The following is a 22,728-nucleotide window of genomic DNA, read 5'->3' on the forward strand; positions in this document are numbered from 1 at the left end:
ATTCCAAATCTAAAAAGTAATAAAATGGCTTGAACAATATATCATCATGGTTGATTAATGATCATTAATGCTCCTAAATTAGTACAATTCTTTTTTTGTCCAAAACAACAAAATAAAATCTAACGAAGTCCTAACAGCTGAGTGAAAAGTGATTGGAAACCTCATTGAAACAACATGGCAGAGCACGAAGTACAGAAAATGATTAGAAAAAACTGGATATTGTCCAATTGATTAAAATAAAATAATGCTAAGTTCTAACTATACCAAAATCATCCAAGTAATTTGTAACAAATTCCTGACATCTAAAACTATATGTTACAAACCCAACTTTCCTACATATTCAACAGTTAGCTGCAAAAAACTGCACAATTTTATTTGATTCTTCCTTCCATTTGAGATCTTCACACAAAGAACATCAAAGTCACTTGTTGTGAGATGGGTTTGAATAGCTTCTAGGAGCCTTTTTTAAACTTGCACCTAAAGTTCTCTGAGAAGCTTCACCAGATATTTTCAATTTATCTACATTTGCACTGAAGGATGAAACATGAGCTAGCAGCTTCCTTGGTCTGAATCTATGTATCTGATTACAATTGACTAAAACTATAGAGCACATGATGAAATGCATGAGAATCAAGACACAGAGAACCAACATAGCTCTTCGAGTGGTTTTCATGGCAAGTTCTAGCTGAAGCAACAACAGAAGATAGTTAAAACTCAAAAGGAAATTCTGGTGCTTGGAACCACCCCATTAGAATAATTCCTATAAGAATGTTGTAGGGTATGTTTGTGTCTAAGATAGAAGGGGATTACACAGGTCTATATCTTAATGTGCAGCAATCTTTTCTAATTGCAAGACTTCTATGTGCTACTGATAACTGAGATGTTGGGTTTTGGACTATGATGAAGTACCAAAGTTACAATGGTAATGCATAAATAAAGGGTCGTTTTCCTGATTTACAAGGTTGAAATGAACATATTTAAAATTTCTTCAGCCAATAGATACTTGTGTGAAAGATTCAGATTTGAGTAGGAGGGGTAGGAAGGACAATACTTGGGTTAATTATTTAACATGTTACATCTTGTTTTATGGGGTAGAACATGGAATGGAAGGACCTTATCATGTGCTCCTAATCAAATACCATACTCCTCTGGCATCCTTACAATCTTTCCATCACATGCTAATATGTGTCATGTGGCCTAAGATAATTTTCAAAAGTAGCAGCATTTGCTGCATTTGAGTATGTAACCTTTTTGTATGATATTTGATGTAGTTTTGAGGTGTTACATAGATCTTTCAATCATGGATCTGGTCTTTTAATTTGGTCTGAAATAGATGATATACTCAAGTGGCTCCTGAATGTTGCTTCAAATAATAGAGGTTTTCTTGTCTCAATTGAATAGAATCAAATTTGCATGTGGAGACTGGTTTCAGTATTCTTTCTGCTGACAATAAAACAAATGGTTTATGTCAGCAAGAATAACATAGAATTTGCATTAGTAGCCATAAGAAAATAATTTACTTTGCTGCTTCAATAACAATAATACGGAGCACAGCAGTAACAATTTGTGTAGCTTCTATATGCAAAAGTACCTTCCTAGAAGGTTAGTTATTCTGCTTAATACTTGTTACTAAGCTAAAGTTGCTGATTTTTGTAAGTTGTATTTCACTTGGCTTGCTTTTTTATTCAACCTTTTTTGGTTCAAGGAGAAAAACATCTTGAAGTGAACATTTTTTCCTATTTCTTTTACTCTTCTTTTCCTTTCTTGGAGTTTATCTATTCATGTGCTTGTTAATGCAACCCCAACACATTTTTTTCTAAGACTGGGTAACTCATTCTTATAGTTTCTAGTCATTTTGCTCTCTGCTTGCTATTAGTTTGGTCTTGTGACAAAAGCAGACTCATCTAGTTTGGAAAAGAAAATGAATTGAAGTTTATAGCCCCAACAGCCAACCTGATAATAATCCTGTAACATATGGACAGTATCTCAGGCTCTGATTTTCCACATCTGATCAGGAGAGAAATGAAGATGTCTGAGCGAACCACAAATAGCCTATGTATTAGAAGAGTAAACAAATTCATTGGAATTACCTAGGTTGAAAGGATCTGCCCAATGATCAAATTACAGACACTAATAGCCAATGCTAAAGATAAAACTACCTTCAGATGAGTCATTCAGCAAGCAACATTACACTAAATGATGGAAGAAACACTACACTGAAGTGAAAACCACCAAGCACTGGAACATTATGCATGTCAAACTTAAGAATGACATGGGTGTGCAACCACGAGTTATTAGACCTCATTTCCATCGTTGTTACAGGTGTGCTAGGTCAATAGCCTCAAGCAGTCATTGGCATACACACTCTCTTCATATAAAGATTAAATAAATGCTTATATAGACATCCCACAACATTATGAAATATATAAAGTTGAGTATAATCATTCAACACACATTATATTTACATTTTAGAATCGATCTATTGAATTAGGTGATCATTATGAACTATCAATCTATCGCAATAATCAGAAAGGAAGGAAGAAATATAGGATGCACAGGATTTGACCAAATTACATGTCAATATAAACAAGCATGTAATAATGTATGTGTACATGTAAAATAAGCAGGATTTATTTTGGTTGAGTACTTATCAAAGAATAATAGGAAAACAAGTTATGGAATAGCTAAATCTCATTCAGTAGTTATTGAAGCATCCTCCTTCCAGATAAGGTTACTGTAACCGAAGTTTCTAGCAAAGCAAGAAATCAACTGCTCCTGTACTATTTCTTCAGCAGGAAGCTCAAGATCAGTCTCCCTTCTCAAAGATGTCACTTCTTTATCTGTAATTCCACATGGAACAATGTGCCTAAAGTAGCTCAAATCAGGATCAATGTTAAATGCCATCCCATGAGATGTGATTCCACTCGATATCCGAACACCAATTGCGCCTATCTTCCTATCTCCAACCCAAACCCCTGTCTCACCGGTTTGTCCAGGACAAGCTTTCACACCATATAAAGCTGCAAGCTCAATCATAGTTAACTCAATTTTTTCTACATATCTGCGAGCACCAACTCCCACGTCACGCAGTGATATAATAGGATACAAAATGGCTTGGTGTGGACCATGAAATGTAATATCTCCTCCACGTTGCGTGTAGTGAAGTTCAGCCCCAATCTGTTCCAAGTCTGACTGGGGGATTAGTAAATTGTGAACAGTTTGCCTTTTGCCAACGGTGTATGTAGGTGGATGTTGCAAAGAGAGAAGAGTATCACATATCCTATTAGATTTTCGATCCAAGACCAGCTTTTCCTGAAGTTTTAATGCATCCAAATAGTTGACAACTCCCAGTTTCCAGACCTCAAGGGTTCGCAAAACCCTGCTCATTCCCTGTTGATAATAACATCATCAATTCCATGACCTTTTTTTCATTTCAAAATTTAAAAAATACATTTCATATCATAAGGTTTACAAGCAACTTCTGTGAGACTACAGCAATGAAAACCCCACACCAGATAAATAAGAAGAACGCATACAAATAGTTTTAGCAACTAGATCCAACTTCAAGCAAAAAAAATACCAGTAATGTACCATAGGCCGTGGCGCTGGAAATTTGAGCGTCAAGGAACTTAAGTAAGTTACAGTCTATATTCTCTATCCTTTTATGTTATGGCATAACACATTCAGAAATAAGTACCTCCATAATGAACCCGAATTTTCCGATATATATAAACAGGTCAATGAAACATTTCAGCAAACATTTAAAGGGCATTCGCAGAAAACCCACAGATTTGAGAAAAGCCAGATTCTTTCATTAAAAACCTTCACAATAGTGAAATGGGCATTCACCAATGAACATAATTTCAATGTAGATTTGCATGTTGACCTTAAAAATGGCCACAATATGAAGTAGGTGTTGATTTATTTGAGTTTAAAAAAAAAGTGATTTTGAAATGATTAAGAAATTAAAATGGGTAAGATTGCAATGTGTACATTGGAATGGAGGCCAATTAATATCAGTTTAAGAAGATGTAATTATGAAGATTGTGAGGATTAATAAGGCAATGGAAAAGGTGAACCTGATTGTGAAAGTGATTGTGGTGATGAGAGAATAAGGAGCCTCAAATTGATGATGTTAATTGGATGAGAAGATAGTAATAATGAGGGTAAAACAACCAAGGTACTCACATTACGATTTACACAACATTCCAACTAGAGTAATGAAGGTTGACTTTATACTTTTTATTCCTGAATCATTGTTTTTGTTTTAGGGTAATAGATTTCTATACAACTTTATGACTAATGAACTAATTTATTTTAGGATGTATGATTCTCCTTTTAATAAATGTTATTTACAGAAATCGAATTCTTCACTATTTTTTTGTCTTATTGAAAACTTAGTGCGACTTTACACCATTATATCAATACTTAATGAATCTGATGGCATTTTAGTTTTCATAATCTATATTTTAACAAATGAAATCCTAGACCAGGGTAGGTAATTTAGACTATGAGATGAAAAGCACTTGTATTGAGAAAAGGGTAATTCTTTTCTTTTTGCTTGGCCCTCGGCCCCTACATGGCTACATGTATAAAAATGGAGATAAAAAAATACTCACAAAAAATAAAAAGTAAAAGTTGAAAAATAGAGTATTTCATTGATTTTTTTCTCTGTCAAAATATATGATACTAAACAATAATTACTAATGGCAACTAATAGGAGATGATTGAGACTTGTATAGGCAGATATATTTAAATAATATGATATTTTATGGGAATTTTTTACTTTATTATTCAATATAAAAATAACTAATTACATAGCATCAATATGTTCCTTATAAGGCTATCTTCAAATTCGATGGATTGGTTGGGCTCTAATTTTACCATCAATAACCCAGACCAGAATCCCCCAATGTAAACTTGAACCCTTGAGGGTAATTTTGTAAAACTCATATAGTATTAAAAATAAGGGGTGAATTTGGGTTAGAGACAAGTTTTACTAATACCAACCCTGAAAATGAAACCAACGGGCGTTGGTTCAAGTGATATATGTTTGATTCCCTTTAAGCAAGAACTCGGGTTCGAGTCTTGTGGATGGAAAAAATGCACGTTGGGAGAGTTAGCCTCACTTATCTGTGGATGTGCCCAGCTCGGACAGGATTGCCTCAAGTGCGAGGATACATGTGGGAAACCAAAAAAAAAAACCCCGAAATTGAAAAAATAAACTCAAATTTGAACCTAGTCCTTGAATATTCTAAACAAGGTTAGACAAGTAGGCATGGATTCAAACCGTTTTGTTATTCCTAATAAACATTATCATATGATCCTTTCTAAGTAATTGAACCACTTAAAAATGAATTAAAAAATATATACACCGACAATATTTCAGTTTTATACATTCTTATAGTTTATTTACTATTTATGTTTAATTATTAAGATTTAATATGTATATATTGATAGTGTAAGTATTTTTTATATTGTTAACAAATCATCTACCATTAATTTGTTAACCGTCATTGACTTTCAAACAAAAGTAATACAACTCAATAGTGGATGATGTGTTGTCAGCGTAAAAAACTTTATACCGTTCATGCATAGCTTTTAAACTTTAATTATTATTGACTCCTTAAAAAAATAATATAAATAAATTATACAAGATATGTTGACTATGTATAAATACCGTGAATAAATATTACACCAAGGTTCCACATGAATCTATGGTATCAAAGTAGGTTGTTCAATTGAGTGACATATGGGAGTGTGAATTTCAATTAGAACATCAATCATAGTCCCACAAGTCTTTATACAATATAATAAAATATTGTACAAAAGGAAACTCTTGTTAGGTAGGGAAACAACATTTTTTATTACAATAATATTCCAGATGCTTATATTTTACAATTTGTTTAGAGGACTTGCTTGATTTGACATATACATATCTTTTATATATTTTTTTGCAAGTACACAATACTGAGGGAATTTAGTTTTCTTAATGAGTAGGTAAATAAAGAACTAATCTATTAATGCGTATTTATCTCTTCAAATAAATATTGTTCATGAAAATCAAATTATTGATTTATTAATTATTTTAAGATTAATGAAACTTTATACCACTAAATCAACATTATTGATTTTTTATATCATCAACTTACTTGAAAAAATAAAGCAAGAAAACCATAATAAAGCGAGTAGATAGGTATTCATTTTATACTTAAATATTGTATATATTCAGTGACTATGTATGATAATCATCTATAAGAAAATATAACTACTATGAAATGATTGATTATAATTTTTTAATAGGAATAACAATGATTTTATTATTTTAAAATAATAAAATTTACATAGTTTGTATGAGGAAAGCATTGATTATTTTGAATATAAATGATAGAATAGTAATACAAAAAATGGTAAATGACTTAATAAAGGTATATAAAAGGTTACACTAATTTTTTATTTGATATTTGGATAAGGAGAAAAATGAAAAGGTTTCTGGTGTTGCATTCTGAGAGTGGTGTTGTTGAGAATAAGTTGAAATAAAAAGAAAGCCGTTTTTCTCCTTTTGGATTAGTCTATGTTGGAAGGTTCCAGAAACAAAGAAGAATGTTTTTTTTCTGAATTGGTACTACTACTCTCTCTCTCTCTTTTTTCCATCAACTAACTCAAACTCTTATCTATTCATTCTGATAATGGTGTCCTTTTGCGTTTCATGCATCATTCACAAATTGATTTCTCTACTCTTATTTTTCACTAGTATTCATTTGGGCTCAACTTCATTCCTTGCTATACTTTTGTCATAGGTTACTTATTTTCACTACTCACTATTATGCTCCTCTAGGCGTAACGGTAAGGTTATCTGTCTTGTTACCTGACCTAGTAGTCAAGGGTTTCAAATCCCGGAAACAGTCTCTTCCCTTGCTAGGGCAAGACCATATATATCTACTCTCCCCGGACCGTACTAGGAGGAGCCTCGTGCATTGGCCTCCCTTTGTTACTATTAGGTTTGCATATGTACCTCATCCATTTCAACTGAAATATTTTCCTTCATATCACTGTTATATTCCAATCCACGCAACAGTGTTAAGTTGCTTCTATAGTGGTTTTTTTATAGAAATAAATAAATTATATTTTGCCATTCTATTCAATGGTAGAGCGATCTCTGTTTGGTTTTCAGAATGATGGGAAAACATCACTTGTTAATGTTATTGCAGTATGTAACCATAACCAGGCCTTGTAATGAGTATTTTATATTTTAATTCTTTTTTTATTGCCATTGCTGATTTTGATTTTATTTTTGTTTGGTTGGGTATAGTGAAGACATGACCCCTATGGTACACAATCTTTTTTTAATCCCTAGAGGTAGAGAATCTCATGCTTCGTGCACGTGTTTTGTTCTATTTTCACAAGATTGGTGGTTAATTTTGTTTCTCCGGAAATTTACTCGATGAAGTTGTTTAAACATCTGCAGGTGGGATTTAATATGAAGAAGGTAACTAAATACTAAAGGGAATGTGACAACAATGCTACGGGACCTCGGAGGTCAACCAAGGTTCCGCAGCTATTGTGTATGTCTTCTAAACATTTTTTGTTGTTGTTGCATCAGTGACTGAGATCGCGTCTTCTCTTATCTAATGGAAATTTCATAGACCTTTCTTGCTGTAAGATGTCAAGGCCCTGCTATGAATCTCATTAGGTTCAATAATTTCTGCTGTAAATTTTCAGTTCTTAAGAAGTAGGATTGAGGAACATCAATTTCAACAAAATGGTATAAAATTATTGTCATGAAAGAAAGCAATCAAGTTTGTCAGTTTATTTTATTTGCAATTAATATGTTACCTCTATTGAAGTTTATGAGTGATCGTTCAATTCAATCTACTAACTAAGCTCCCTTGCAAAATCCTACTGCAGACCTCTCCTTGCAGCTCTTTGACTATGATATGTTGCGACTGGCATGAACTTCTTTACGTCTGTCGATGTTACAATGTGTCACATAACTTCCAAGTAGCAAGGTCAATAAAAAGAGTGACCCATCATCAAATTGTATGCCACAACAACGTCAAAGTGGGGACTAATTACATCAATCAGAAAACTATCAGCCTAATATTGTTAAGGTTGCCAAATGTATTCGATTAACTTTATACTTCGGTTTTTCATGCTTATTAGAGAACTTTCATTTTAGACTATCTATGTGGCCAGGTATTTAAGATATGTTTAACTTTTTATGTTCAAACTTGCAGTTATGTTGTTGATGAAGCTGATAATGACACTTTTTACCTGTCTCTAGAGATGAACTTCATGATTTGCTAAGCAGACCTTCTTTAAATGGTATCCCCCTGCTGGTCCTTGGTAATAAGATCGAGAAAACAGGGACTTTGTTTGAGCAAGATTTTACAGAACAAATGTGAGTCTTTTGCCTGGATGTATAAGATGGACAGATCTAGCTTCTGAACATGATGAGACTAAATCAGGAAGTTTGGTTCACCATTTTCATTTAAACAAAGTAGAAATGAAAATCAAATTATTCCATGTCAAATAATTCATAATTGTTGATTTAATACCATCTCATACTTCACTTCACTAACCTTAAGCATACATAGTAAGTGATGCATTTTTATCTGTCTGCACCTGCTAACATGGCTGATTTCAAATAATTCCATGTCAGATAATTTATTGGTGTTAATTTATTACATCTTATGCTTCACTAACCTTAAACATACACACCATGCATCTGCTTAATGTGGCTAATTTCAACAATTTAACTTTTTAGAACGTACTTGTACTTTTCTTTAAATAATGCTTCACGTTAGCAGGGGTCTGAGATCCATCAATTTTATAGAAGTTTGTTGCTTCATGATCTCATGTAAAAACTCAACCAACATTGATGCAGTTGTTGATTGGATTGTTAAATATTCTAATCGATGAACTGAAGCTCATGTTCTGCCCTGTGAAGCTATTGGTCTTCTATATTACACACTGACAGCAAGCTTCCTGAAGTGACTTCTGGTGTGAGGCTAGTTTTTCCTCCCCCCTTTTAACTGCCTTATGCCAAATCAGACAGTGTGTGCTTTTTATATTGGTTATTGAATATTACATCGAAGTGCTGTAAATTATAATGCATGGTAAGTGCTAATGCTACATGTGTGGTGAATTTGAATAAATGGTTGTTGTGATACATTTGTTTTTTAAGGTTGATATTATTGGGTGCCAGGCAAATCATGGACAAAAATCCACAACCACTTTCAATATTCAAATTGAAATAATATTGTTGATATAACAGCACTGATTCGTCATAGAATGTAGATATCAAGTAGTGTACTATGACTTAAGATTAAGTGCCACAATCTCAGTGTTTTGACTGATGCCTGCGAGCTTGTAGAGATATCAAAATCAAAAGGATATGTAAAATCATTCGTGTGCCATCACCCAACAGATTATGCTTTTGGGAGACTTTATTTTTTACACTCGCTAACTTGTGGAGTAGAAATTATTGGTAATGCTGCAAGCTTGCAAGTATTCCTTTCTAGCTGAGAATGTGGGACAAGTCTTTGCCGAGTCATTAATAAAACACTCATGAAAGTACTAAATGCAAAAACAAGTTAGTGGGGACAGGGGTATTCCGAGAATTTATCTCGGCACCTCTCACACCTGAAGCAAGAATCATACCACTAGACCAAATGCCCATGTTGAAATGACTAGGGCTAAGTCAACATTAAAATTGTTTAATCATGCTCCATGATCTATTGTTTATGCTTGTGTATGATATGCATTTTTAGTATTGTTTATTCATGCAGCATGATCTTCACATGTAAAAATATTGTAATGCTAAATAACTAGATAATGAAGGATGAGAAGAGTAACGAGTGAAGACAGTGTTTAATATTTAAATTAGTAAATAAATATGTCAAAGTTGCAATTGAGGCTTAATATAGTTTCAAAATTCTATAATTGCTGTCATACACTCATACTTTGTTTTTAAGTTGATACATTTGTTGCAGAGGCTTCATGAACAACAATTCACAATTGCATTCCTCCTTGTTCATTTGAAATAATATAATTGATCTAACAATATTATCTCATCTAAGAATGTAGAGATCAACTCTTGTATTGAGACTTAAGATCATGTGCCACAGTCTCGATGTTTTCACTAATTCTTGCAAACTTGTAGATTTGTGGAAATTAGTGCAACTGGGCAACTGGCTAAGGACCCCATGGCTAGCTTTCTTCTGCTCAACAGTGAGGAATTTTTTAGTCTGTGATTTGCATCTTCTCCTGTTCTTTAGTAGCAGAAATGAAACTGCAATTATTCCTTTCTGACTGAAAATGCAGTTCAAGTCTTTGTGAAGAGTCAATGGCAAAATAATGATTAGAATAATAAATTAACAATGCACTAATAAAAATATGAGAAGGGGCATTGTGAGAATTGAAACCTCTCGCCCCCTAAGCGGGAATCAAACCACTAGACAAAATGCCATGTTGAAATAACATGGGCTAAGTCAAAACCATCATCAGTTATATTATTAAAATTGTTTACTCATGCTACATGATCTGAAGTTTTAAATTTCTTTACGCATGCGTATAATCTGCAGTTGTATTATTTTGTCAAGGATTCATCTCAAAACCAATTGACAATGAGAGGAGTAGCCCAGCAGAGATTTAAACCATGCCTAGGAGAATGAGGCAGACAATGTGGACTTACTTCACAACATATTGTTTATTCATGCTGCATAATCTTTGTCCTCATAAAAATGAATCGCTGATTGAAGATACCAATTCCTGAAGCTAACATGTTTTTTTAGGTAAGTTATCAAATAGAGTATTTTTTATTTACTTATTACTGGTTTTTAATTTCATTTTAATTTTTAAGATCAATTTTGACTCAACACAGAATATTCTATTTCATTTTCAGTACAACTGCTAAGCTGTCACTTGGGACTGAAAAGCTTTCAGCCAATGCTCTTCGATGTTCATGCTTCACATCGTTCATCCAAAGGTATTCACATGCAGCCTCCCGATACTAATACATGTTTAAGTAAACAATTTAAGAAATCAAACTTGTCGGGTTCTTGATCATCAAAAATAAAAAAACTATAATGCTTATTGGCATAACCACATAACCAGTTCTTGTCAGCTTCCAGATCTTCAAAATAACTGAAAAAGGGGGCATTCCGAGAATCGAACTCAGGACCTCTCGCACCCGAAGCGAGAATCATACCACTAGACCAAATGCCCATTTTGAAATGACAAGGGTTAAGTCAAAACCATATTTATTTCTTTTATTAAATATGCATACTGCATGATCTAGAGTTTTTAAATTGTTTATGCATGTGAATGATCTGCAGTTTTATTATTGTTTATTACTCAGCATGATCTTGACATGTAAAACACTTGCAATGACTAAAATAACACAATGAAGGATGAGGAGAGTAATGAGTGAAGACAGTGTTTGATAATTAAATAAATAAATCAAGATATCAAAGTTGTAGGTAAGACTTTATACTTAGAGAAAAAAGTATCTCCTCATACTAGGAGATAACTTATCTCCTTAAATCTACTCATTCGTTGTCACATGTCTTATTTTTTCTTTTTATAAGATTGATGGAGATACTTTATTCTCTTATATTAATATAGTTGATAGTTTATACAAAAAACCTAAAATTGCTGTCACACATTTCTGTTTAAGATTGACAGTTTTAGTTGTAAAGGTTTCATGGATAACAACGCCTTCCTCCTTGATCAATTTTAAATAATATAGCTGATCTAAATATATTATCACATTATAGAATGCAGACATCATGTGGTGTGCTGAGACCTGAGATCATGTGCCACAATCTCAGCTCTTTAACTGATTCATGCAAACTTGTAGATATGTGGACATCAAAGCAACTGGCTAAGTGGTAAGTGCCTAATGGCTTGCTGTAATTGTGCTCAATAGTGAAGGCCTTAGTATAGCCAAGGTAGTTCAGCCTGTGATTTGCATTTTCTCCTATTCTTTGGTAGCACGAAAAAAACTGAAATTATTCCTTTCTAGCTGAAAATGCTGTTCAGGTTTTTGTGGAATAGTCAGTGATAAAACACTGATGAGAATACTAAAGCAACTGTTTCCTTTCCCTGGCTAGGCATGTAGCTTCAGGTCTTTGTGAAGAGTCAATGACAAAACACTCACATGAATAGTAAATTAATAATGCAGAAATAAAAATGACTAGGGGCATTCCGAGAATCGAACTCGGGACCTCTCGCACCCAAAGCGAGAATCATACCACTAGACCAAATGCCCATGTTGAAATGACAAGGGCTAAGGCAAAACCATGATCAGTTATTTTATTAAACTTGTTCACGCAAGCTGCATGATCTGAAGTTTTAAATTTCTTTCTGCATGCGTATGATCTGCAGTTTTATTATTGTTTCAAGGATTCATCTCAAAACCAATTGGATATGAGAGGAGAAGCCCAAAATGTATTTAAACCATGCCTAGGAGAACGGGCAAACAATATGTGACTTACTTCCCAACATATTGTTTATTCATGTTGCATAGTCTTTGTCCTTTCATGAAAATGAATCACCAAATGAAGCTTCCAATTCCTGTAGCTAACATGTTTTTTTACGTAAGGTATCAAAGGGACTTTTTAATTGCGCTGGTTTTTTATTTCATTTTAATTTTTAAGATCATTTTTGACTCAACACAAATTATTCTATTTCATTTTCAGTGCAACTGCTAAGCTGTTACTTGGGACTGAAAAGCTTTCAGCCAATACTCTTTGATGTTCATGCTTCACATCGTTCATCCAAAGGTATTCACATGCAGCCTCCTGATACTAATGTATTTTTAAGTAAACATGTCAACTTCTTGACCATCAAAAATAAAAAGACCTGAATGCTTATTGGCATAACCACAGAACCAGTTAACAAGTCGAGCTTGTCAGCTTCCAGATCTTCAAAATAAATGAAAAAAGGGGCATTCCGAGAATCGAACTCGGGACCTCTCGCACCCAAAGCGATAATCATACCACTAGACCAAATGCCCATGTTGAAATGACAATGGCTAGGTCAAAACCATAATCAGTTATTTTATTAAAATTGTTTACGCATGCTGCATGATCTGAAGTTTTAAATTTCTTTATGCATGCGCATGATCTGCAGTTTTACTATTATGTCAACGATCCATATAAAAAATCAATTGGCAACGAGAGGAGTAGCCCAACAGGTATTTAAACCATGCATAGGAGAACGAGGCCGACAATGTAGGACATGCTTCACATCGGTCATCCAAAGGTATTCACATGCAACCGCCCGACACTAATACATGTTTAGATAAACAAGTTAACAAATCAAGCTTGTCAGCTTCTTGATCATAAAAAAACCCTAATGATTATTGGCATAACTGCATAACGAGTTAACAAGTCGAGCTTGTCAGCTTCCAGATCTTCAAAATAACTTAAAAAGGGGCATTCCGAGAATCGAACTCGGGACCTCTCGCACCCAAAGCGAGAATCATACCACTAGACCAAATGCCCATGTTGAAATGATAAGGGTTAAGTCAAAACCATATTTATTTCTTTTCTTCTTCATGCATGCTGCAAGATCTGATGTTCTAATTTTTTTTTTGCATGTCTATGATAATTGTTTTATTATTGTTTATTCATGTTGCATAATATGTCCTTCTGCAAGATCTTGACAATTTTTGTTGTAAAGGTTTCATGGACAGCAACGAAGCGCCTTCCTCTTTGACCAATTTTAAATAATATAGTTGACCTAAATATATTATCACATCATAGATGCAGGCATCACATGGTGTGCTGAGACCTGAGATCACGTGCCACAATCTCAGTGCTTCAACTGATTCTTGCAAATTGTAGAGATGTTGACATCAAAGCAGCAGGCTAAGTGGTAAGGTCCTCATGGCATGCTGTTATTGTGCTCAATAGTGAAGGCCTCAGTGCTTCAGCCTGTGATTTGCATTTTCTCCTATTCTTTGGTAGCACGAAAAAAACTGAAATTATTCCTTTCTGGCTGAAAATGCTGTTCAGGTTTTTCTGGAATAGTCAGTGATAAAACACTGATGAGAATACTAAAGCAACTGTTTCCTTTCCCCGGCTAAGACTGTAGTTTCAGGTCTTTGTGAAGAGTCAATGACAAAACACTCACGTGAACAGTAAATTAATAAATGCAGAAATAAAAATGAGTAGGGGCATTCCGAGAATCGAACTCGGGACCTCTCGCACCCAAAGCGAGAATCATACCACTAGACCAAATGCCCATGTTGCAATGGCAAGGGCTAAATCAAAACCATAATCAGTTATTTTGTTAAAATTGTTTACGCATGCTGCATGATCTGAAGTTTTAAATTTCTTTATGCATGCGCATGATCTGCAGTTTTACTATTGTGTCAACGATCCATATAAAAAATCAATTGGCAACGAGAGGAGTAGCCCAACAGGTATTTAAACCATGCATAGGAGAACGAGGCCGACAATGTAGGACATGCTTCACATCGGTCATCCAAAGGTATTCACATGCAACCGCCCGACACTAATACATGTTTAGATAAACAAGTTAACAAATCAAGCTTGTCAGCTTTTTGATCATAAAAAAACCCTAATGATTATTGGCATAACTGCATAACGAGTTAACAAGTCGAGCTTGTCAGCTTCCAGATCTTCAAAATAACTGAAAAAGGGGCATTCCGAGAATCGAACTCGGGACCTCTCGCACCCAAAGCGAGAATCATACCACTAGACCAAATGCCCATGTTGAAATGATAAGGGTTAAGTCAAAACCATATTATTAAAATTGTTTACGTATGCTGCATGATCTGAAGTTTTAAATTTCTTTCATCATGTGTATGATCTGCAGTTTTATTATTGTGTCAAGTATCTATCTCAAAACCAATTGAATATGAGAGGAGAAGCCCTACATGTATTTAAACCAGGCCTAGGAGAACGAGACAGACAATATGTGACTTACTTTCCAAGTCCCAACATATCGTTTATTCATGCTGCATAGTCTTTGTCCTTTCATGAAAATGAATCACTGAATGAAGCTTCCAATTCCTGAAGCTAAACATGTTTTTTTAGGTAAGGTATCAAAGAGACTTTTTTTTACTGCTCTGGTTTTTTATTTCATTTTAATATTAAGATCATTTTTGACTCAACACAGATTATTCTATTTCATTTTCAGTGCAATTGCTTAGCTGTTACTTGGGACTGAAAAGCTTTCAGCCAATACTCTTTGATGTTCATGCTTCAAATCGTTCATCCGAAGGTTTTCACATGCAGCCTCCCAATACTAATATATGTTTAAGTAAACAAGTTAACAAATCAAACTTGTTAGCCTTTTTATCATAAAAAATAAAAAAACCTAATGATTATTGGCATAACTGCATAACCAGTTAACAGGATGAGCTAGTCAGCTTCCAGATCTTCTAAATAACTGGAAAAAATGGGGCATTCCGAGAATCGAACTCGGGACCTCTCGCACCCAAAGCGAGAATCATACCACTAGACCAAATGCCCATGTTGAAATGACAAGGGCCAAGTCAAAACAATATTTATTTCTTTTATTAAATGTGCATACTGCATGATATGAAGTTTAAAAATTGTTTATGCATGTGAATATGATCTGCAGTTTTATTATTGTTTATTCACTCATCATGATCTTGACATGTTAAACTCTTGAAATGATTAAATTAACATGATGAAGGATGAAGAGATAATGAGTGAAGACAGTGTTCAATAATTAAATAAATAAATCAATATATGAAAATGGTAATTAAGACTTTATACTTAATGTAGTTGATATTTATACAAAACTTATAATTGTTGTCACACATTTCTGTTTAAGATTGATAATCTTGGTTATAAAGTTTTCATGGACAACAATGAACTGCCTTCTTCCTTGATCAATCTTAAATAATATAGCTGATCTAAATATATATTATCACGTCATTGAATCCAGGAATCCTGTGGTGTGCTGAGACTTGAGATCACTTGCCACAATCTCAGTGCTTCAACCGATTCTTGCAAACTTGTAGAGATGTTGACATCAAAGCAGCAGGCTAAGTGGTAAGGGCCTCATGGCTTGCTGTTATTGTGCTCAGTAGTGAAGGCCTTAGTATACCCAGAGGTAGTTCAGCATGTGATTTGTATTTTCTCCTGTTCTTTGGTAGCACAAACGATACTGAAATTTTTATTCCTTTGTAGCTGAAAATGCGGATCAGGTTTTTGTGGAACAGTCGGTGATAAAACACTGATGAGAATACTAAAGCAACTATTTCCTTTCCCTGGCTGAGAATGTAGTTTCAGGTCTTTGTGAAGGGTCAATGACAAAATACTCACATGAACAGTAAATTAATAATGCCGAAATAAAAATGTAGGGGCATTCCGAGAATCGAACTCGGGACCTCTCGCACCCAAAGCGAGAATCATACCACTAGACCAAATGCCCATGTTGAAATGACAATGGCTAGGTCAAAACCATAATCAATTAAACAAACAGTGGCCTAGTGCACAAGGCTCCCACTTAGTGGGATCTAGAGAGGTTAGATGTACTCAGCCTTACCCCACAAGCAGAGAGAAAATTTTCAGGATTTGAACTCGCGACTCCATGATCACTAAGCAACAACCTTACAGTTGTGCCAAGCTCATCCCGTCAAAGATCCATCTCAAAACCAATTAGGAATGAGAGAAGTAATCCAACAGGTATTTAAACCATGCCTAGGAGGATGAGGAAGGCAATTTCTGACTTACTTCCCAACATGTTTATTCATGCTGGATAATCTTTGTCCTTTCATGAATATGAATCACTGAATGAAGCTATCAATTCCAAAAGCTAACATGTTTTTTTAGGTAAGGTACCAAAGAGAGTTTATTTATTTATTACTCTAGTTTGGTTATTTCATTTTAATTTTTAAAATCAATTTTGACTCAACACAAATTATTCTATTTAATTTTCAGTACATGCTAAGGGGTCACTTGGGACTGAAAAGCTTTCAGCCAATACTCTTCAATGTTCATGCTTCACGTCGTTCATCCCAAGGTATTCACATGCAGCCTCCCGATACTAATACATGTTTTAGTAAACAAGCTAACAAATCAAACTTGTCAGCTTCTTCATCACCGAAATTAAAAAAAAAACCCTAACCTTATTGGCATAGCCAGTTAACAAGTCGAGCTTGTCAGCTTCCGGATGTTCAAAATAACTGAAAAAGGGGCATTCCGAGAATCGAACTCGGGACCTCTCGCACCCAAAGCGAGAATCATACCACTAGACCAAATGCCCATGTTGAAAACCATATCTATTTGTTTTATTAAATATGTATAATGCATGATCTGAAGTTTTAAAATTGTGTATGCATGTGAAAGATATGCAGTTTTATTATTGTTTATTCTCTAAGCATGATCTTGACATTTAAAACTCTTGAAATGACTAAGATAACATGATGAAGGATAAGGAGAGTGATGAGTGAAGACTGTTTAATAATTGAATAAATAAATCAAGATATCAAAATTCCAATTAAGACTTTATACTTAATATAGTTGATATTTATACAAATCCTATAATTGTCACGAGTTTCTGTTTAAGATTGATAATTTTGGTTGTAGAGGTTTCATGAACAACGATGAACTGCCTTCATCCTTGATCAATTTTAAATAATATAGTTGATCTATATATATTATCACATCTTAGAATGCAGGCATCATGTGGTGTGCTGAGACTCGAGATCATGTGCCACAATCTCAGTGCTTTAATCAATTCTTGCAAACTTGTAGAGATGTGGAAATCAAAGCAGCTGGCTAAGTGGTAAGTGTCTCATGGCTTGCTGTTATTGTGCTCAATACTGAAGGCCTTAGTATAGCCAGAGGTAGTTGCCCCAGTGATTTGCACTTTCTCCTGTTCTTTGGTAGCACAAAAGAAACTAAAATTATTCCTTTCTGGCTGAAAATGCGGTTCAGGTTTTTGTGGAATAGTCAGTTCTAAAACAGTGATGTGAATACTGAAGCAACTGATTCCTTTCCCAGGCTGAATGTAGTTTCAGGTCTTCGAGAAGAGTCAATGACAAAACACTCATGTGAACAGTAAATTAATAATGCAGAAATAAAAATTGGGAGTAGGGGCATTCCGAGAATCGAACTCGGGACCTCTCGCACCCAAAGCGAGAATCATACCACTAGACCAAATGCCCTGTGGAATTTGTTTGAGCTAAATCAAATATACATGTCAGTTTCTTTCTTATTAATATTTTTTTGGCTTGTTACATTGCAGTTTTTGTTATTATTAGTAAGGTTGCATGAAAAAATGACTATATATGCTTACAAGTATGTATAATTGTCAGATGTTCTTCAATGATTCTAACAGGAAGTAGCTACATGAAAAAATGACTATATATGCTGCATGATCTGAAGTTTTAAGTTTCTTTATGCATGCACATGATCTGCAGTTTTATTATTGTGTGAAGGATCATCTCAAAAACAATTGGCAATGAGAGGAATTACCCAATTGGTATTTAAACCATGCCTAGGAGGATGAGGCAGGCAATTTCGGACTTACTTCCCAACATATTGTTTATTCATGGTGCATAATATTTGTCCTTTCATGATAATGAATCACTGAATGAAGCAACCAACTCCTGAAGCTAACATGTTTTTTTATGGAAGGTATCAAAGAGAGTTTTTTTTTATTACTCTGGTTTTTTTTTTTTTCATTTTAATTTTTAAGATCTATTTTGACTCAACACAGTTTATTCTATTTCATTTTCAGTACCACTGCTAAGCTGTCATTTAGGATTGAAAAGCTTTCAGCCAATACTCTTTGATGTTCATGCTTCACATTGTTCATCCAAAGGTATTCACATGCAGCCTCTCGATACTAATATATATTTTAGTGAACAAGTTAGCAAATCAAACTTCTCAGCATCTTGATCATCAAAAATTAAAAAACCCTAATGCTTATTGGCATAAGCATAAGTGCTTAATCAGTTAACAAGTCGAGCTTGTCAACTTCCAGATCTTCAAAATAATCGAAAAAGGGGGCATTCCGAGAATCGAACTCGGGACCTCTCACACCCAAAGCGAGAATCATACCATTAGACCCCACATTGAAAATACTAAGGCTAAGTTAAACCTAAATCTAGTTTTTTTCTGATTGAAGTTGTTTATGCATGTTGCATGATCTGCAGTTTTAAAATTGGTTATCTATGCGAGCTTGGCACAACTGTAAGGTTATTGCACAGTGACCATGAGGTCACGGGTTCAATCCTGGAAACAACTTCACAACAAGTCTCCTATTTCAATTTCAATGCCAACTACTAAGCTATCAGATAAGGTGTCAGAGAGTTCATGTATCACATCATACACCCTAAGTCGTTCCATGCAGTCCCCTAATGCATATTAGTATTTGTCTAAACCAGTTAATATGTCTATCTTGTCAACTTCCAAATGATTGAAAATAAAAAAGTCCTGATGCTTATTGGCATAACCAATTAATAAGTCAAGCTTGTCAACTTCCATATCCTCAAAATACCTAATAAAAAGGGGCATTCCGAGAATTGAACTCGGGACCTCTCGCACCCTAAGCGAGAATCATACCACTAGACCAAATGCCCACCTTGAAAATACTAAGGCTAAGTTAAAACTAAATCTAGTTTTTTTCTGATTGAAGTTGTTTATGCATGTTGCATGATCTGCAGTTTTAAAATTGGTTATCTAAGCGAGTTTGGCGCAATGGTAAGACTGTTGCTTAGTGACCATGAAGTCACGGATTCAATCCTGGAAATAGCTTCTCCACTTGCAAGGCAAGGTTGCATACATCTACCCTCCCAGGATCCCACTAAATGGGAGTCTCGTCCCTGGGTCGCTCTTGTTTTTATGCTGCAGGATCTTGACATGTAAACAATTTTTTATCTGTCTCCAACATTGATACAGTTGTTGATTGATGTATTAAATATTCAAATCAAAGCAACTGCTAAATGGGAGATATTGAAATCAAAGCAATGCTAAGTGCTCCTTACAATGATAGAAAGCTGTCTTTGTGCTCATGAGTGAAGGTTTTAATACGGCCAGGTATTCCTTCAATACAACTTCTGCAAGTATTCCTTTCTGGCTGAGAATGTGGGGTAGGTCTTTGCCGAATCAATGACATAAGGATTCAAAAAAGGGGCATTCCGAGAATCATACCACTAGACCAAATGCCCATGTTGAAATGAAAAGGGGCAAGTCAAAACCATATTTAATTATTTATTATATTTCTTTATGCATGCTGCAAGATCTGAAGCTTTAAAATTGTTTATGCATGTGTATGATCATAGTTTTATTATTGTTTATTCATGCTGCATAATCTGTCCATTCATGAAAATTATTCACTGGATGAGACTACCAATTCATGAAGGAACATGTTTTTAAGGTAAGGTGTCAGAGAGAGTTAATTTATTTACTAATCTGGTTTTTTATTTCATTTTAATTTTTAATACCAATTTTGGCTAACAACTGAGTCTTTTATTTCATTTTCAGTATCAACTGGCAACTGCTGAGCTGTCATTTGGTACTATAAATTTCCAGACAACACTACTCAATGTTCATGTTTCACCTCTTCATCCCAAGGCATTCACATTTAAGCCTCCTGACGCTTATTGATATTCAATTGCTGTTACAGAAGTAATTAATTTTGTGTCATTAAAAGATATTTTTGGCTTTTAAGTAAATCACTCAAAAAATCAAGCTTGTCAGCTTCCAGATCTTCAAAGTAAACAAAAAGGGGGCATTCCGAGAATCAAACTCGGGACCTCTCGCACCCAAAGCGAGAATCATACTACTATACCAAATGCCCACATGGAAGTAACAAGTGCTAAGTTAAATGTATATGCATAAGCTCTTTCTTATCAAAATCATTTATGCTTGGTACATGGTCTGCACTTTTTATTATTAGCAATGTTGCATGAAAATTCCTTGATCTGCTTATTTGGATATACAATTGTCAGATGTTCTTCAATGATTCCAACAGCAAGTTGCTGCATGGGTTACATTCTTTATGAAAATGGAACACTGAGTGAAGCTAATGATTCCTGAAACATTATTTTAGGTAAGGTATAAAAGAGTTCATGTATTTATTACTCTTGCTTTATTTTTTTATATTTCAAGACCAATTTTGACTCACAACAGAGTCTCTTCTATTTCCTTTTTGGTGCTAACTGCTAAGCTGTCACTTGGTAGTTGGTATTGAAATACTTCCAGCCAATACTCAATTTCAATATTCATGTTTGGATTATTGGCATGATTAATTAAAAAGTCAAGCTTGTCAGCTTCCTTATCCTCAAAATACAAAATAAAAAGGGGGCATTCCGAGAATTGAACTCGGGACCTCTCGCACCCTAAGCGAGAATCATACCACTAGACCAAATGCCCATTCTGAATGAATTATGTTAAATCCATATTTACTTTTTGTTATTACAAATTTTTATACATGGTGCATGATCTGCTGTTTTAAAATTGTTTATGTATGCTGCTGCATGATCTTGAAGGATTTGCACCTTCTCCTGCTCTATGGTAGTAGAAATGCAAGTGCAATTATTCCTTTCTGGCTTAAAAGGCAGTTCAGATCGTTGTGAATAGTCAGTGACAATATTCATAGCTATTATAAATTACCAATGCACAAATAAAAATACAAGAAAAGGGGCATTCCGAGAATCGAACTCGGGACCTCTCGCACCCAAAGCGAGAATCATACCACTAGACCAAATGCCCTGTTATGAAAACTCAATTGTTTAATAAATATTATTACTAGCTTATAATATATTTGTTGTTTTCCTCTTATGTCTTCTAAGTTCAACCAGTTAGGAATTACTCTGATATAGTTTTTGAGAAATCATGTCTTAGCCAATTTGGAGTGGTGATATAGTTTTACAGTATAAGGGGTGGTCTGGAGCTTTAATTTAGGCTCTTAAATATTGAGTCACTCATGCACATATAGTGTATTTTTGTGTTTTAAATGTACCTACATATAACTATTTAAAAATAATAATACTCTGCCCTATGGTTATTAAAAATTCTTAACTAAAGATATGTGAGTTGCATGGCCAAAATTCGGACAAAATGGTTGTTGCATGGCCAACTCATCACTGTATCTATATTAGTTGTTTATTCCATCCACATTTCACATATATAAATCTTTTTCAGGTCATCCACAATTCACTGCTAATCACATTTCTCACTTTCTGTTTTTCATCTCCTCACCTCTGATTACTTTTCTCTCCTTTTCTCATTCTCATTGGAACTTGGAATAGAAAATAAAAAATAGAAGCAAAGGGTAGGACGGAACAAAAAGCACAACCTAGTACACGAGGCTCCACCTATTGAGATCTGGGGAGAAAGGAAACATTGACAAAAAAAACTTTGTAGAAGAGTGCGACTTTCCTCCCTCTTTTCTCTCTTTTGCTCTTGATCTTTCCTTTCAAGGTTTGGTTACAGTTGATAGTGATACAAAGGCATGGCCAGCTTTGGAGGAACTACACAAAAGTGCATGGCATGTGACAAAACGGTGTATCTTGTTGACAAGTTAGCCGCAGATGGCTGTATCTATCGTAAGGCTTGCTTCCGATGCCACCATTGCCGGAATACCCTTAAGGTATATTTACCAAAAAATATGCTGATGTAGAACATACATTTCCAGGTTGATCAATTCTGAATTTTCCTTTAGAAAATCTTGGCATGTACATAACATTGTATCCACATATAATCAATC

General features: G+C 34.5%; 2 protein-coding genes and 13 non-coding genes across 17 annotated transcripts; 1 reads left to right on the forward strand and 14 right to left on the reverse strand.

Moving 5' to 3' along the window:
• Positions 2,148-4,150, reverse strand: LOC109354444 (octanoyltransferase). Of its 2 annotated transcripts, XR_002108555.1 has the most exons (3): positions 4,080-4,150; positions 2,575-3,390; positions 2,148-2,368 (listed from the first exon to the last, which is right to left on the reverse strand). XR_002108555.1 is itself a non-coding variant. In XM_019596942.1 (2 exons), exon 2 carries the CDS (start codon positions 3,385-3,387, stop codon positions 2,692-2,694), a length of 696 nt encoding a protein of 231 aa, XP_019452487.1. In that variant the 5' UTR covers positions 3,388-3,390; positions 4,080-4,150; the 3' UTR covers positions 2,561-2,691. The 2 variants fall into 2 exon arrangements, 1 of the variants encoding a protein (XP_019452487.1); XM_019596942.1 differs by lacking the exon at positions 2,148-2,368 and having other exon boundaries at positions 2,561-3,390.
• LOC109354445 lies at positions 7,562-18,328 on the forward strand. 2 transcript variants are annotated; one of them, XM_019596943.1, is made up of 6 exons: positions 7,562-7,799; positions 7,909-8,105; positions 10,886-10,990; positions 11,781-11,894; positions 12,705-12,788; positions 15,952-16,058. In XM_019596943.1, the coding sequence occupies exons 1-5, from the start codon at positions 7,782-7,784 to the stop codon at positions 12,757-12,759; spliced, it is 489 nt and encodes a 162-aa protein (XP_019452488.1). In that variant the 5' UTR covers positions 7,562-7,781; the 3' UTR covers positions 12,760-12,788; positions 15,952-16,058. The 2 variants fall into 2 exon arrangements, 1 of the variants encoding a protein (XP_019452488.1); XR_002108556.1 differs by lacking the exons at positions 7,562-7,799; positions 7,909-8,105; positions 11,781-11,894; positions 12,705-12,788; positions 15,952-16,058 and adding exons at positions 10,421-10,796; positions 17,690-17,800; positions 18,275-18,328 and having other exon boundaries at positions 10,907-10,990.
• On the reverse strand, positions 11,158-11,229 carry TRNAP-CGG. Its single transcript has one exon. It is a non-coding gene; the product is annotated as a tRNA-Pro (tRNA).
• On the reverse strand, positions 12,203-12,274 carry TRNAP-UGG. Its single transcript has one exon. It is a non-coding gene; the product is annotated as a tRNA-Pro (tRNA).
• On the reverse strand, positions 12,950-13,021 carry TRNAP-UGG. The gene has a single exon. It is a non-coding gene; the product is annotated as a tRNA-Pro (tRNA).
• On the reverse strand, positions 13,440-13,511 carry TRNAP-UGG. Its single transcript has one exon. It is a non-coding gene; the product is annotated as a tRNA-Pro (tRNA).
• On the reverse strand, positions 14,183-14,254 carry TRNAP-UGG. Its single transcript has one exon. It is a non-coding gene; the product is annotated as a tRNA-Pro (tRNA).
• TRNAP-UGG lies at positions 14,673-14,744 on the reverse strand. The gene has a single exon. It is a non-coding gene; the product is annotated as a tRNA-Pro (tRNA).
• Positions 15,438-15,509, reverse strand: TRNAP-UGG. Its single transcript has one exon. It is a non-coding gene; the product is annotated as a tRNA-Pro (tRNA).
• TRNAP-UGG lies at positions 16,369-16,440 on the reverse strand. The gene has a single exon. It is a non-coding gene; the product is annotated as a tRNA-Pro (tRNA).
• TRNAP-UGG lies at positions 17,203-17,274 on the reverse strand. The gene has a single exon. It is a non-coding gene; the product is annotated as a tRNA-Pro (tRNA).
• TRNAP-UGG lies at positions 18,107-18,178 on the reverse strand. Its single transcript has one exon. It is a non-coding gene; the product is annotated as a tRNA-Pro (tRNA).
• TRNAP-AGG lies at positions 19,526-19,597 on the reverse strand. Its single transcript has one exon. It is a non-coding gene; the product is annotated as a tRNA-Pro (tRNA).
• On the reverse strand, positions 21,321-21,392 carry TRNAP-AGG. The gene has a single exon. It is a non-coding gene; the product is annotated as a tRNA-Pro (tRNA).
• On the reverse strand, positions 21,660-21,731 carry TRNAP-UGG. Its single transcript has one exon. It is a non-coding gene; the product is annotated as a tRNA-Pro (tRNA).

The sequence above is a fragment of the Lupinus angustifolius genome, chromosome LG08 (genome assembly GCF_001865875.1).
Source record: "Lupinus angustifolius cultivar Tanjil chromosome LG08, LupAngTanjil_v1.0, whole genome shotgun sequence".
Lineage (NCBI taxonomy): Eukaryota > Viridiplantae > Streptophyta > Magnoliopsida > Fabales > Fabaceae > Lupinus > Lupinus angustifolius.

Coding starts and splice junctions, on each gene's coding strand:
- LOC109354445 (XM_019596943.1), top strand. Junction 8,106..10,885: donor AAAACTATCAGCCTAATATT/GTTAAGGTTGCC, acceptor GACTCAACACAG/AATATTCTATTTCATTTTCA. Junction 11,895..12,704: donor TCAAAGCAACTGGCTAAGTG/GTAAGTGCCTAA, acceptor TTTCATTTTCAG/TGCAACTGCTAAGCTGTTAC.
- LOC109354444 (XM_019596942.1), bottom strand. CDS start 3,387: ATGAGCAGGGTTTTGCGAACCCTTGAGGTCTGGAAACTGGGAGTTGTC.